This window comes from Apteryx mantelli, chromosome 5 (genome assembly GCF_036417845.1).
Source record: "Apteryx mantelli isolate bAptMan1 chromosome 5, bAptMan1.hap1, whole genome shotgun sequence".
In the NCBI taxonomy this organism is placed as follows: domain Eukaryota; kingdom Metazoa; phylum Chordata; class Aves; order Apterygiformes; family Apterygidae; genus Apteryx; species Apteryx mantelli.
In genome coordinates, this window is record NC_089982.1 from 50,087,807 (window position 1) to 50,104,482 (window position 16,676).

Consider the following 16,676-nt stretch of genomic DNA (forward strand, 5'->3'; position numbering starts at 1 on the left):
GCATTTCTTCTAGGTAAGGCTTCCTAGCTTTTTTATTATTTTATCCAGCTATTTATGGTATCTTCTTCAGTATTTTCTGACAGTTTCAATTTTTTGCAGGGATGGGATTTAAGGAATATTTAAGGAATAATTCTTTGCAAGGAGGTTGGTTGGGGATCTTTGTCATGTGTTGGGGGGGAAAGGTCAGGAGAGCTCAGTTAAAAAATGGCCAGGTCATTTGATTTGTAAGGGCATAGTGAATTAGATTTAAGAGGGGGAGAAGTCAGGAGTGTGGAACAGAGAGGGGAAATCCAGAAATGACTGGGCACGAAAGGGGTAGGATTGGGTGTGAATAGGGGTAGACTGAGAAGCCCGGAAGGAGAAACTGAGAGTGGTTCGTTAGGCAAGCTGGGACTTGGATGAATTGCTAGAGGATTAGAGCCTGAATGTCCAGGATGCAAATCAAGATTATTGCTAGTCCTCTATTGCTTGTGAGTACTTGCGAAATGCATTCAAATGACAGGTACCGCATCACCTACAGGACTGACTCAAGAGGGTGAGAGTCTTTGGCTGCCGACATAGGCTCTATTAGTGACAGAAGCCAGGAGTAATGAGACCAAAGGTTTTGTATGAGTGATGACCTAGGTCAATAGGACGCCTTTCGGTGCAATCTCTGAAGTTTCTTCAAATTTACTCTAAAAAAAGTCACAAGTTAGACAAAAAGACGCTTTAGTAAACAAATACCATCAAGACCCTAAAGCTAAGCACACAAAATTTACAAAGTTAAAAGGTAACTTCTTTCTCCAGTTGCCTAACTGGGGTCAAGCCTGCCATCCCAGTCAATGCAGCTGAACTTGAACTAACAGAGAACTTCAACAGGTTCTAGAAATTCTTTCTGTCATGTTCAAATTGGTAAGAAAAGGATACCAAGTATCATGGAAAGCAAAGACCTGGATGACTGTAGAGTGCCAACACCCAGGGTCTCTGATAACGTTGGTGGCACAAAGAGCAGTCCGGCTCCAAAAAGGCACCTTTGGAAAGGAGTACCATTTAAAAAAACAAAGCAAGCTTCACCCTCTCTGAGCCCAAGGCGTAATCCTCTGCCTTGTTAAATTGCTGAATGGTGGTCTCTCAAATCTCTTTGCAGATTTTGGTATGTTGCGCATGGAAGAGTATGCAAGTTTAGCATACAAGTTTTCACCGAGTAACAACATTTACAGTTGCCAGGTTGGTGGTGGTGGCTGCAACTCAGAGGTTATGGCAATGCTGTCACTGCAGTGACATGAATCTGGCTGTTTGAGTGACTGCTGGTACCGCTGTAGTGGCAGCGCAGGGTTCAGCACAAGTTATCGCAGACTTTGAATCTCAAGAGAGCCACAGTTATGGACATCAATAAGTGAGCTAAGGTTCACAGATCCATTATAATAGAAACTTCAGCCTGCTCATGGCTAGAGGCAGAATCAGATCCTATCAGTCACTGACAGAGTGATAATACTTCACTTCTCTAACTTCCCTCTAGTCTTATCTCTCTTTAAAATGTCCAGTAGCTCAGACAGGTCTTTCTGGTGCAGGTGAAATTTCAATCTTTGTTTCAGCTTCTGCGCTAATATTTGACTAAATAATTCAGCTCTATTTCTGAGTTTCCCTTAAACCACATGTGCTTTTTGAAACTGTCTCCACTTTTTTTTTTTTTTGAGACGCTTGCAACAATTGTTCGCTTTGAGCTTTATGAAGACAGAAAGGGTAGTAAAAGTCAGAGATGGGAAGAGTATTTGTGTCTTACCTTATTTCTTTTATTTTCTCCCTGGAAAGCACAACTTGTTCAATATTCAAGAAAGGAATGAGCCAAGATTAGAATACCTCATCTCAGAGACAGCTTTGTCTGTCTGTCTGTCTCTCTCTCTCTCTCTCTCTCTCTCTGTCTCATTAGGGATATGGTTCCAGAAGAGCAGAGAACAAGATAAGAAATTGTAATATAAAGCCTTATAGCTCACATAAGCATTTCCAGTCCTCACTGCAAAATTCAAATGCTTTCTTCTATGTCTTCTTCCTTTGGAGAGAGGAGAATTGGAGTAGTATGAACACTATCAGTGACAGAAAGCATACTAGGAGGCTCTCAGGTTTGTTCCTTCCCACTGCTGCCTCCTTAAGGAATGGATATCACCAACGATATCCAGCTCCAAGGCACTTAGTGTAAGGTGGGTGAGAGTCTGTGCGAATACTAGACCCTTAAGAGACCCTGAAAAAGCCTGTATGGGAGAGCAGAACCACTTGATAATTACTGAGTAATATTTGAGCCTACTTTCCCCTCTCCTCTGGAAGGTAGGTAATGGGACAATCCTGCAGAGAAGTGTATGAGTAACTAAAATTGTGGCAGGTCTCCTAACTTACCACCCAGCATGGTGAGTCATTCTTTGGACCTGAATGTCCTGCTCACCTTCGCACAAGTGCGGCTTAGCAAGTGCTTGTTTGTTTTCCATGCTCATCTTCATGGAGTGGAGCGGAGCAGAGCAGAGTGGAGCGCAGAAGAGCAGGTTTGGCAGAGCAGACCAATTATTCTCGTTCTTTTAATTCTAGACATGTGTGTGCGTATCACACTGAAGTGAACTCCTCCTCCTCAGGGGAAGAGAGCTGGCAACCCAAATCTGAATTCGGAGAAACAGATAATAGGATGCTTACAGGTGCCTTGCACATGCTATAGCACTATATTCTTTCTTAAGCAACCAAGAAGGTGCATTGCAGAGGAAGGGATTTACTCTTGCACTTCTGAAGACAGAGGAGGTTTTTGCCTTTTGTCAGTATTCAGTGCTGTTAGTCACTGTGTCCCAGCAGCTTTCACAGCATATTAGGATGCTGTCATGTCTGGCTTGCTGTTTCAAGCTTCTGCTGCAGGTTGCCATGCCTGACTTTTCCAGTCTTTCCCCAGCAGTGGCCATGTACAGTGGTATGGTAACATGGCAAGGGCCAGATTTGGGAGAAAACACAAGCAGTAAGGAAGGCTCTTGCTGCCTTACTATTTTTTTTCTTTGTTTTCAGTCTTCAGATTGTAAAGAAAGAGGTCCTCCATATAAACTCACCCAAATTCAACAGGTGTTACCATATGTAAAGCATTTCTCCAAAACATTTGAATAAGCTGTTAAAGAGGCTTATCTCCTGTTCCCACAGGTGTTTCCTCTGTTTTTTGCATATGGATGATAGCTTTATTCTCTTTCCTCTTTCCCCCAGACTTTGATCATCATTTGATCTGATGTTATCTTGGAATTTTTTCCAGGATTATGCTAGGATTATTATTGACTTTGAGGAAGGGGAAATTCACTTTTATGTCTTCCTAGACAATTTTTTTTATTCCAGTTCTGCACAGAAAGGAAGCTGAAAGAAATTCACCGAATAATATAGTTTCTGTGCTGGCTTGGATTTATGTTAAAGGCAGACATATGGTTCTGCAGAACTCAGTCATAAGCCTGTGCTAAGGGCAAACGCCACCAGCTATAAGGTTTCATCTCAGAAGAATGTTTACAGAAAATGAAGACAGGCATGAAGTGCTCACAGAGAAACAAAAATCCAATTCCTGCTGGAGCCTACTGGGAATCCTGAGCTCATGCACCAGTGAACCAGAGTTCATGTGAGACCTACTCAGTAATTTCTGTTATCTCTTTTACATCTTCCCTATAACGTCAGTTGTCAGAGATTGATCTTCTCGTTCCATCTGCTTCCTCAACTCAGTGCGAAGAATCAGATTTATTGATGTGATCTATCCATTAGTGAACCAGGCAGAGCAATCTTATGTCAAATGGGAGATGAGGGTCATGGTCTCGTTCAGAGCACCCAGTTCGATCCAGTGTGAATAGGTTCTGTCAAGAGAGAGGGAACACACCATTCAATAGATGCAGTGCAGTGACTGATTGTTATCTCAGACCACTATTTTTTCCGTGGATAATAGTTTTATTCTGATTCTGACAGTTAATGTATCTGGTAGGGTTTTTGCAAACAGACAAAGAGCATGATAATCCATTCCCTTAAGGGAGAAAATCAGCTGTTTTGGATTAAGCAAAGTCAGGAAGAAGTAAATACAAAAACTTCAAAGGGAAAAGTTAGAGCAAGCTAAAATATCTGCAGCTGGAAATATCCATCCTCTCTAAAGTTACTCTGGTAAGGTTAATTGATTTCTTTGCATGGAAATGGCAAATAAAATGCTGGTCTTTAGGCAGAGATAAACACATTCTATCTCTGCATGTGTCAGGAAGGAATTATGGGAAGTAGAGAATGACATCTCACAAACCTCAGAAATCTTTTTTCTGTCTAACTTTCCTATGCCCCCTTGGACCATGGGAAAAACAGGAAGATAAAGCTGCATATGCCTCTGACCAAAGAGGCTGTGCTCTTGCAAATACTAATCCTTCTTCCAGGATCAGGCAGGTTCGAATGCATATATGGAATAAGTGATTGCCATTCTTGTGGTAACATCTAGTGTTTATTCTATTGACTGGTGCAAACACTAGTTTATAACTAAGATATTAAATATATAAAATGTATCTTTGAGTTCCTTCAGACAGGGGCTGAATGTGAGTGCCAATGATGCTGCCTACCAGATTGTCATCATACTCCAGTATAGCAGAGTATCTACACTGTAATGTCATCAATATGTGCAAGAAAAAAGAGGTTTTGTACTGATATTGCAGTAACCCATATGTGTTGGTAGTTTGCACTGGCCTTGCAGTATTGCCAAAGCTTTGTACAAGGTGTTATTACACTTTTGAAAAGCAGAACTACTAATTGCTACTTTCTCTGAATAGGTGAATTTTGATTTGGGGCCATTTTTGGACAAAACATAGTAATTTTAGTTCAGGTTAGCAATCATCACAGCTGTATTTATTACAAAATGGATTAATTAGAGCATTTATTCCAATAAATTCAACAATACTCTCCATTATATTAAATATCAAAATCAAGTCATTAGGCGTGCAGGCAGTTTCAGAGTAGAGAAGTCATGTCTCCTGAAAAGTTGGTCCTCAAAGGTAAATATGTCACCAAAACAGAAATCCACTAAAATTTACCTTTCTCTCAACCTGTATTCAGTCAAAGTGGATTCAGTAGAAGTATCTTCTGCTTCTTGGAGCTTAGAGGAATATGACTGATATGTCCCTAATTTTGGATGTCTAAGGTATCGGTATTAATGCTTCATGTCTTACAGTGATTCCAGTGTCACAGATTGAGGACCTCAGCAGAATGGATAGGAACAATTACCTACATCTTCTTATAAATTTATTTCTTCATGTAACAATGTCCACAGATTCAAAACTCCTTAGAGGCAAATCGATAAGTTTTAACAAAGTTAGATACTGGAAGATTTGAGTTGGTTTTGAGTGATGATTAACTTGTGCCCTTCGATGTAGAAGCTGGTGTGCTCATTTTCATAAAGTATTTAATATGATCTGTGATTACAGAAGGCAGAATGGTGTTGCCTTGCCTGGAAGAGTCAAAGAAAGTGGAAGGATAATTTCAGCAGCAGTGGACCCCCATTTTTTTCTCAAATTGCAAGGAGAACAAATGAGTCAAATATAATGAATTAGTGGACTTGTTACTTGAACAAAAGAAATTTTCAGAGACTCACAAGTATACTTAAACTTTTGGAGGTCTTTTGATACCTGAGTGTAAAATAAACAAATACAAAAAATGTTAGCAGGAGATTTTCTTTCATGTTTCCCTTCTCCTCAAGCCACTTTCTGTTGTCTTCCAAAGAGCAGTTTTGTTATATTCTGTGCTGAAGCAACAGGTATCAGAAAGTAGCTGTCCTCTACTCCGCAGTTGCCTTTGCCTGACCCATAAAGAGCTTGTAGTTTGCTTTTTTGCTTTAGGCAATTACTTTTATAATGCTTTTGTATGTTTTACCCTACACATAAAATGAATCAAACAGTAATATTGTTAAAATGTTGTCTTTATGTACTGCAGGGCAAACTCATTATACAAGAACAAGGGAACAATCAGTTGAATTTAAATTGAAATTGATAGAAGAAAATATATTTTGACACGGTATGTTTAGCCTACAGAAATAAATGCCACAAAACATGAGTGAGAGCATGAGTTTGGGACTGTTTAGAGAAAGAGTAAACTGTTAGTGAATAAGTAGTTTGAAAGGGTTTCAAATTCTCAGTTTGTACCGGCCACTTTTAGACCAGATATTGTTCCTGACAATCTGCTCTGCTGTGGTAATGCCTGTTTCTGCTATTTGGTTACAACTAAACACAGATTTGGTAAGAATAACTGTTCTCTATCAATCAAGTTTCTCCCTCTATTTTTGAAGAGAATTAACATGCTTGTTGTACCAAATAGGCTTGTTGGACACCTCCCCCTTATGCTTTTTTTTTGGTCCAGTAGCATCCTTTCTCTCTTGATTTTAGATAGAGACCTTCTTCAAAATTCCAGGTCAAAAGTAATTTCTAATGTTAACTGCCTTTTGTATCACAATCTTCTGAGCATTGTAGTTGTTCTTCCTTGCTGTGGTCTGTAATGACCTGAAAAGCTACATCTCAGTCAACATCATCATGTAGATGGTGGAACTCATAACTGGCAAAACGGTGCTACATTTAGGAGAGTATAGGAGACAATACTGCAAAAACCTCAGCCTGTTCTCGCATCCTGTGTGCATCAGGACCATGACGTTTCTTACTTATCATAGCGGAGTCTCTTCTTTCAGAAATATGATTGATTGGACTCCAGATTCTTCAGGTGCTAGTAGTACACAACAGTACATGAGATTCAAGGATTTGGGAGGGAGGAGTTTGTGGTTTTTTATATATTATAAATAAATTTTTATTCTGGATAGATGGTATTGTAGCTCTTAACAGGAGGACTGCCTTGTCGTTGTGTATGCCTAAGGCCTAGCAGTATTAACTTCTACTCTGTGACAGCAGTTTCTCGTCACTGTCATAAATAATAACATAGCACAAAATAACAATAGCTGCCTTTATATCTCATTGGCAAGGTGATACAGCATGATGTATATTCTGACATACTGTGAGAGGTTTAATTGAATTTTGCTGGGCCTTATTCGCAGTTCCTCATTTAGTAAGAGTTTTGTAATGGAGTCCTGTGTAAGTCTTGGTATGTTGTGACATATTTACTGTGGTATTTTGCCCTCTGTATGTATGCTTGTGCTGTATGAAATATTCTAATACAAAACTAAAATGCTGCCAAGGAAGTTGCTGGAAATGGTAAAGTAGGGTCTTTCACATGTCCTCCAACTATATGCAAAGTATTCCATAGATGATGCCTAAAACCAGAGAAATCATAGCTACAGATCACAGTGAGTCTTATACAAACTGAAGTAATGCCAGTATCAGCTAAAAAATGTCATATACCTAACATAAAAATTATAGTATGAACATTAAAATTATTCAATAATTCTACAAAATTTGAGACCATTATGTTTTAAAGTAATATGGGAGTCTTTTTTGTGTGTGTGTGATAATTTATTAATATAATCTCTGCTTCTAGCAGTCTGGAGTTCATTCCAGAGCCAGGAATTAGATCAAAATCTGTGTTTATGTTGAGTTCATTAATGCACAGTATCCAGTTTCTTCTAAACTGCAGTCAAAAGTTTTTGTCACAGATATTTTCCTCAAGAAAGGTATTCTAAATCACATTTCTCTTGCTGGACACCTGGCTAGCTCGTATCAGAAGTATTTGAGTTTGTGGTCTGAGCCTGGCTGTCCTTGAATGTTTTTGTAATCTATCTCCATTTCTCAAAAGACTCTGTTTCCAGTTAACTTAATCTTTCTGCCCAACTCCTGATTTTTTTATATAACTTTTTTCCCCACCCTGCTTTCCCATTTACTGAGTTTAGTAGAGGTTACTTCAATTTTATTTTCCACAGAGGAAGTAGCAGCACAGATAAAATCTTATTTGGAGTGAATTCTTCCCACCTCTGCTTGAGGAGGAAAAAATACGTCTGCATGTCAGCAGGTGCACACCACCACTTGGTGCTCAGACAGTGCTGAGTTAAACTAAAAGCTGGATTATTTTTATTTTATCTTTATTCATATGCGTGTGTTTTCTGACTTGACATCCTTGAGGTTTTTGATGCTGTATTCTTGTCTTATCTTTTAAGAGAGGAAACTAAGTACAATGCCTCCTGCCATTTGTGAAATAAGGGAACTTCCCAGCTGTCTTTGTGTCCAAGAGTTAGTTTTTATGACATAACTTTATATTTTAAATATGGTGAGTTGTGACCAGTCTGTTGTTTAGAACTGTTAGCTTCTAAATTCTCCTCCCCTAAAATGTTAAGATTTAGCTGCGCTTTTTAATAGAAATATATATTTAATAAGCAGACAGAAATATGTATTGAATAAACATAAAAGTAGAAGATTATTTGCTTTAAAAAGTGGATTGAGTTATTTAATAAACAGCAATAGCTTGTCTTATAAAATAATAGCATGGTTTGCTGGAATTTTGTGGTCTAAAACTTTAATAAAATTTTTAAAATGCTTCCTTGCATGCAATTCTAGCAAATGCTGGAGGCTTTCTATGAGATGAAACACTGTAATGGCTGGAAGTCAGTGGCTGGTCAAGTAGTGCAAACAGCTTAGGCTTTAGAAATTAGCTACTCAAGTACCATGGTATGGAAAGACTAGATAGATGGCTATACAGGTAATTAAAATCATTTGTGGATAGATTATATTTCAAGAGCATAAGGATTTCTGCATTATCTGGAAGCAGCCCGGATTTGTTGTCAGATACCGTATCCTTCCGAGCGTCTCACAGGGATGCCGCTTGGCTCGGCTCAGCGAGGCAGATAAGATGTGGAAGCCAGATAGTGTTACCCTTTAAATACTCATCACTAGGAGTTAATGTAGCAGGAGAGTCTCTGACAACTTTATTAGTAGCTCTCCTCATTAGAGGTAGAGACATCCAGGCAAATTTTCTTAACTCAGAGCACGATTCCAGTCTGGGGTTTTTGTCATTACACCCATATACCCATTCTGGAATTTTTTTCCCCCCAATGTCCTCCAGCCAGCCTGCGTGACCGCTCTGGCCTTGTATTAATGTGATTCAAACCAGAGGAAGAATAGCTGGAAGTGAGGAGTCGCACTGTGTGCTGCCTAAGACTTCACACCGCTGAATTCACATATAAAAGTTACAATTTTCTTTCATTGCCTTGATGCCTGAGGTGTACTGTTAGAGCTATGACAGCTCACACCACCACAGATACACGGCCATCTCCCGAGTTTATCTATGGGATTAACTCCTCAAAGGCAATTAGAATATGGATTACAGTCTCTAGTAGGCTGCACTGTACCAAAGCCAACATCTCAGCTCTCTCCTCCTCAGAGGAGGGAAAAAAAAGATCAGAGGCTGCCTGTTTTGTTGCATTATTTTGTTAAAGCTTAGACTATATGGAGTTATGGTCAAGTGCTCATATAATGCGCGTTTCCGTGTTTAGTCTATTGAGCCTAGCACCAGGAACAGGAGGATGTTAAAATCACAGACTGGTCAGGCAGCTTCTTATTTTTAACATGAAAGCTGTTTTTTAGGAGGAGTGTTATCATACCCACTGTATGGCTTTCCTTCACTTCCCCAAAACAATGCGTGTTACACAGAAAGGAAACAAGCCTTCTTTGTGTTTGTCATTATTTTGGGATCCGTGTGGATATTGTTTGTGAAAGGTACCTGGAGACCCCATTCACCACGTGTAGCCACAAATGGAAGGGCAGTAAAGGTCAAGTGGATAAGATGCTTTAACACAACTCAATGAAGCTACATGCTTTTTTGAGTCGCTGAAATCATAGTAGTGGTGTTCTAAGGTAAAGCACAATTTTTGACACAGGGCTAGTTATTATTATTTTGGTGTTTGCTACATAGAAAATGTCACAACTTTTAATGAAGTACCTTCTTAGAGGGGATTTAAACCACAAGGGCATTGTCTTTTGAAATCATTGATAATCCTCTGCGCTCAGATGCTCAGAAAAACTGGGATGTGCTGTTGTGCATCAGTACGTCTAGTGTATATCCGTCTGTTGCTACTGCCAGCAAATTTAATATTGTTCAGAAATGAAAGTAATCTGTGCAGCATATTTCCTGGGCTCATGTTTGCGATGCAAAGGAGAGTGCTTACACCAAGATGTTCTAATTTGTCTATTAATCTCCGATGGCAAAGCCACCTGTGAATAGCAGATCTCCTTGCCGATCAGCTGTTGCTATTCCTCTCAGGCTGTAGCGGGGCAGAGTAATTTCCAGCGCGTGTACAGCGCGCTTCCGCCAAAGCTGCTCTCCTGTTCGAGCTGGGTGCATTATTATGCATGGCTCCGAGCACGGGTGCTGGCGGCGGAGAGCCCCGCCAGCTGCGCAGCACCTCGGCGAGCATGGTGCAGCCACAGGGCATCTGGCCCTAGATCCGCTGACCCGGGCTGTGCATCATGTGCGGTGCGCGATAGGCAAACGCAGTGTGGGCAGGCCCTCGCTTGGCTCCAAGAGGACACGCGTATCAGGAACTCATGAGACTCTCTTGCCTCTTCTAAAATGCAGACACCTCCGTAGCTGTCTGTAGCTGGGGTAAGTTCAGCATGCCCCACAGTGCTCTTTCCTACTATTCTTAGTTCTTGCGTATTTGTGTCTCAAAGCCTCGTGAAGGCCAAGCCTTATACCGTGGAGTTTTGCCGGTGTAGCAAGCTGGAGGGAATGTGCAGAAAGCCCCAGTGCAAAGATGGTGGGCCGGTGTTGTCTGCATCGTTCGCAGAGCTGCGCATGGGCAGCCAGAGCAGAACTCCAGGCAGTACGTGCCATGGCTCCTGTTGGAGGCTCTTCCAAAATAATCGTGCTAGCATGAACTAAAATGGAAGGACTCTTCTACTGTAGACAAAGTCGGGGGATGATGTTACCTTCAGAAATGTTAATTTAACAGAATTAAGCTTATCGGTAACTCACTGAGAGTGTCTTAAATCTGGCTTTACTTTTCATCTCTGCTTGTGGCAGTGGTCTCTCTGGGCACCCACTAAACACGCTTCTGTAGAGTAATTCCAAGACTCTAACGAGCTGCTGTGTCTGTAATCGGATCTCGCTAGGGTAAGATTATGTGTGAGGAGATACGAATTACTCAATTGGGTATTTAGGATACAAAAAATCTTTTAACTGACCAATTTTAGCAAAATTGCCAAAAGTTTATATCTGAGAGATTGCTCTTTTCTTTGTACTTAAACCAGGGAAACTGTAATAAGTGGTGTGGGCTATGGTAACATTGCATAATATTGACTTTTTAATGGAGTTCCCTGTAGTCTGTAGCAGAAGCCAACAAAAATAAACAACAGCAGAAAGCTGTCTGTACTTGTCGAATAAACTCTGCGGGACCTCCTCTCTACCACACTGTATTTAGGATAGTTCTGTTTCCTCTCTGGGTACCAGTGTATCACTGAGGGGTTTGGGGGGTCCTTTTTAAAGTGAAAGTGCCATTTTTATGCACGAGTGTTGTGACATGCATTGCTTTTATGACCCTTTGTAGATTTGATGTTGTTAGATATTTGAAATATAGACAACACTTAAACTAAAAAGGTATGACTGCCTGTGCTACAGCTTTATTTATGTTTGTACTTTACTATACGCTCTTTCTTCCGCAGGCATTTCCTATTCAAAACAGGAACAGGGACCACACCGCTGTTCAGTACTGCAACACCAGGGTACACAATGGCATCCGGCTCGGTTTATTCACCTCCTACTCGGCCACTACCTAGGAACACTCTGTCCAGAAGTGCTTTTAAATTCAAGAAGTCTTCGAAGTACTGTAGCTGGAAATGTACTGCCCTCTGTGCTGTAGGGGTCTCAGTGCTGCTGGCAATACTACTATCCTACTTTATAGGTGAGTTCCACTTTTTTATGATAATTGTTACCATAAATAGGGATGTCTGGTGGATTATATATGGACTGTGCCATATAAGTGTTCATTTATAACAAATCTTTTTGTAACAGTATAAACCACAACAGTGATTTAATTAGAACTCCAGTTCTTTAGAGGGAAGAGAAAATTTGAATACTTTGCAAGCATTTTGCAGCATGATAGCAAGTGAGGTAGCTTCAAAGAAGTATTTGAACTGCAGTTAAGCTATGTGGTGTCTAGTCCTTTTAAAAGTATATATAAAATGCAAGCGGTAAAATTCCATAACACTAATGTAACTTGCAGCATAGCCATGGAACCTTTTTCTTCTGTTTTGCTTGAAATATAACTAATACGCTATCTAGGAATGCTAACTTTCACTTATTATATCATCAGATTTTGTGTTTGTGTGTGTTTGTGTGTGGAGCTAGAGACTTTTGATTGCAAGGTAAGGAAAATAATTGTTCAAAAGGACAACATGCAGAGAAGAAGGAGAATTTTTCCTCTCTGATGGGTTGTTTACTTTTAATTTTTCCCTTTATTTGTTAAATTCCCTTTCCTGATTTTCATTTTATATGATTTGCTTTATTTCTTTATCACTTTAATTATTTAATTTCATAAACGTTTGCTATCAAATTAGGCTATTAATGGGGGCAGTGCTTGTCTGTGAGAAGAAAGTTAATTGACTTTAATAAGGGAACAGAGCAGGCTCTTAATGTACTTCCAGCTTCTTCTGTGGCTTTGTCCAGATTACAGATATTGCCACCTGTGAGTCAGAAAATGATCTTCAAAGACTTTCTTTTTAACTGATTTGTTAATTAGAAGTTTAAATCACCACAATTGTTGAAGAATAAGTATATGAGTCTGATTTCTGAGAGCCATTAGTTACACTCAGATCCAGAGTCTTAAACAAGGAAAGAAAATAGAAAGGGGGGAGTCAATCTCTTCTTCTCTCCCTCTTTTTTAAATCAGTGTAAATTAATAATAAAGCCTAGAAGGCCTTATGATCCTTAAATCTTCATTGCCTTTGTTGAAACAGGCTTGTTACGTTTCAGTCCAAGGCATAGCATAAGCTGTGTAAAGCCTTTGAAGTAGTTCTTCCTGGGCTGAAGCTACTGCGAACAATGCAAGAAATTGGGTTGCTGAGTAACTGCAGAAATTCCTCTCCCCTGTGGTGGAGCAGAGCACCCTTTCCACCTCCGCTGCCAGCCCTAAGAGCAAGAGGCCCCTATACAGATGTACAGATCGCTGTCATGGTCCACACCATTTCGTGCCCAGGATTTTTTGTTATTTTGAGTGAGTGTGCACAGGGGTATAAAGGTGTGGTTTAGAGTTAAGCTTTGACACTGATTTTTTTTTTTTTGTGGGATTGAAAGAGTCCCATTTATAAAACCCATTAACTGTGCTCAGCCTCCACAACATTGCCTCTTACAGTCATTACAATCAAACATATACTACTAAATAAATACATAAATAAATAAATATGAAAGGAGGAATTCAGTATGAAGTATCACTGTCAAGAATGAGGAAAAATAGCTGTATAAACAGTAAAATATTGAAGACTTGATTCTGAGCTGAGCTCTACACTTTCCTAGCCCCAAAGAGCCGGATTACTTATGAATCTGAGGGGCACAAGAAGATAGCTGTACCGGATTATTTCTCCCACAGGCACATTAAGAAATATAAGCATGTCTAATGCGCCTCTATTCGTGTATTTGAGAAAACGAACCGAGCTTTCCAGTGAGTGAGAGTTTCAGCTCCACACATCATTTATTCACATACTCTGTAAAAAAACGAGTATAGCTGTACAACATTTCATGGGCGCACGCCAGCTCACATACTTGCTGAAATAAACAGTGCACAAGGGCCTTCCTCTGCCCGTAGCCAATAGGGAGCTCTTTGCCTACTGGTGATATTACACATATTTCAGCTAACTCAGCAATCTAAATGTAAAATCCAGCACTCAGAGATGCTCTCTAGAGAACTTCAGGTCCGTAAAATCATGAATGGATTACACTCATTCATATATGTGGTTTTCCCATCTCTGCAGACGTAATATCAGAAATACTCTCCATTTAATAGGCCATCCAAGTATAAATCAGTGGAAATTATTAATATAAGATGGAAACAGCCCTTCATTCCAGTTAACCATTTCATAACATAGGTATGAGAGGGAAAAATGACTGAGTAGGAAGTTGCTCATAACATAAAAAGTTGGAAAAGACTGGGGCGTTGCATGACCTCTAGCATTGTGTGGCGGACTTGTAGCACAGCAATCTGGCCTGTCTGCTAAGGTTTGCAGAAGCTGAGGTGGCACGTCACATCTGTAAAGGCAGTTCAGGACATGTTTGTAACTTCACAGGGAGACATTGCCATGACCACTAAAATGCCACAGCCCTTGCTGCAAAATCTGCCAGTACATATTGCTAAGGAGCATAGTCGGGCTGATGTGTGATGTCCACTGCCTGACTGTGGCAACTGCAAATTGAAGAAATTGTAGGAGCGCTTGCCCTGTGAACAGCCCTGTAATTGGGTGCCTCTCTGAAAGGGAGAGAGATGAACATGTCATGCCCAGGCTTATTTTAGTTGTGGGGGATGTGGGGTAGAGAAAAATAGATCCCGCTACCTCTGCTCAAACACCATAAGGCAGAAGAGACAGTTTGCTGGACTTGGTGTCTGCCTGTGTCGAGCGGCTCCGGCAATTACTGCTCCGGCAGTTAGGCCAGCCGGAGCAGGGGAACGGCTCTGCCTTGCACTCCTTCCATCACCGGGACAGGAAAGACTCTTAGGATTACAAAGACTACAAAAAGGAGGTGAGAGCAGACAATGTCAGCATGGGTAGAGACCAGCATTTCACAGGCACACCAGTGTAAAGCCACTTAATGCAGTCTTGGGGGTCACAAGGCATTGAAAATGTTATTTTAGTCTAAAGGAAAAAAGTCTCACTTTTCCCCACCCCGCATATTCTTGCTTTTCAAGCTCTGGTAGTCTCTCTCAACCTTTTGAAATGTACAAAATGTTTAAGTTTACCTCTTCTTGCAATGAGACTTGTTAACTTTTAGAGAAAATAAAAGTGAGTTTTTGGAAAATGTTGACCTTCTGGTTAAAGGTTATCTACTGTAAGTGATTGAGAAACAGCAAGTTAAGTAACAGAAACGTGCAAATACGAAGTGCCACAGCAAAAGATAGTGTAGCAAAGGGGAAAAGGAGCAACATATAGGAGACTGGAACTAAGAAATGGCTCTAGTTTGGAGTAAAGGATTCAAAGAACAACTCTCTGGAATAGTGGGTTAAAGAGAGGGAAAATAAAGAATATGCATTGCTTAGCTTTTGGATTGAGATTACACTGAAATTTCTTTTAGCAGTTTATTTGGTTAACTGCTATCCATAATCAGATTTTCAGCCAAGGAAAAAGAAGACAAATTTATTCTTAACATGAACATTTTTAGAATCCTTTTTAGAAAAAAGCCTTTTCTTTTTCCCTATTTGGAAAACAAGGAAGAACAGTATTAAATTTAAGCCATGAAAGTGTAAGAAGTATGAAGTTGCCTTAGTTTGACCTCTTTCTGTATACACATTAATAGTTTTACCCAAACTTTGTACAGGGAGTCTGTGTAAGAGCCAAAAATGGAGTCCAGCTTTACAGTGTGCAAGACAAAACATAACAGGACTTTGTACTGTTTCTCCCTGTGTCTCATGGCCTCATTCAGCATCCATCATTTACAGTGAATGAATGAAGCAAAAGTTGGTAGAGCAACTCCTGGGTGAAACTGGGGATCATATCAAAGTTTCATACATAACCTCAAACTTGTCAGTTCCCACCTTTGGGGATCTTCTCTTCCTTTTTATTACAGGGAGAGAGTTGTTTGTCATTTCAGGGGGGTTTTGGGTTTTTTTTAAGTAAACAGAAAAACCCACAGTTCAATTGTAGAGAACCACATCAGTCAGGAGGAATCGCTTTCAATATATGTCGTTGCACAGCAAGGCTTTGACCAGTTACATTATAGGAGCAATCAATACCACCCCCAAATTATTTCTTATCTAGTGTGGATTCAACAACAGGGTGAAATTAATGAGAATTTGGGGACATCAGGGCCCCTCTTTCTGGCTCAATAATTGCTTTGGCAACTGCTTGTCCATCGTCAATGGCATTGGTTTAACAATGCCTGAGTCAATACAAGATGTCAGGGCCATAGTGCCATTTTCACTGTGTATGGGACCACACTGGCCAGCAGTTTTCCTCAGTCAGTGCTGGAATTGCACAATACCAGATTTAATCAAGTGGGCTTGAAGAGCTGCACGCTCAAAGATTGCATGTATCTGTCATGAATATTGTCCTGTGTCTAGTAAAGAGGTTTCTATTAACATAAAACATTGTTTGAATATGTGGCGAAACTTGACCTGTTCAGTCCACCTTCTCTGCTGTTCTGACTTCTTAACAGCAATCTGTCATACTTCCAGGCCTATTTGCATTTTATGAGCATTTTAACCTCTGTGTGCCTTGAAATTGATTATTGCATTAGCCTTAGCTCTGTAGCCAATGTCAGAAGAATATATGCTAGGCAATTATTCTTTACGATAAAGCAAACATTTAAATATCCATCGTAACATAAAGACATCTCTATAAAAACATTTGAATTTTATTTAATTTAAAAGGCCAGCAAATATACAAGACTTTTTTATCCCTATTGCTCCTATGAAAAGTTAAGTAAATCCATTTGGAACAGAAAAAAAGGCTAACATTTGGACTTAACAACTGAAACATCTCCTGGGAAAATTTATATTTTACTCTATCAGCGATGGTAGAAAATACATTTCTGTCTGATCAGTAAAGCTG

The 16,676-nt window shown here is 40.0% G+C and overlaps 1 protein-coding gene across 1 annotated transcript in view; it reads left to right on the top strand.

Annotated features, from left to right (window-relative positions):
* The window catches only part of TENM3 (teneurin transmembrane protein 3), a 334,852-nt gene that overhangs the window by 199,238 nt on the left and 118,938 nt on the right, over positions 1-16,676 (top strand). Inside the window, exon 5 of the mRNA XM_067297935.1 lies at positions 11,586-11,824. Coding sequence (XP_067154036.1) covers positions 11,586-11,824 — 239 coding nt within the window. The remainder of the gene's footprint in view (positions 1-11,585; positions 11,825-16,676) is intronic.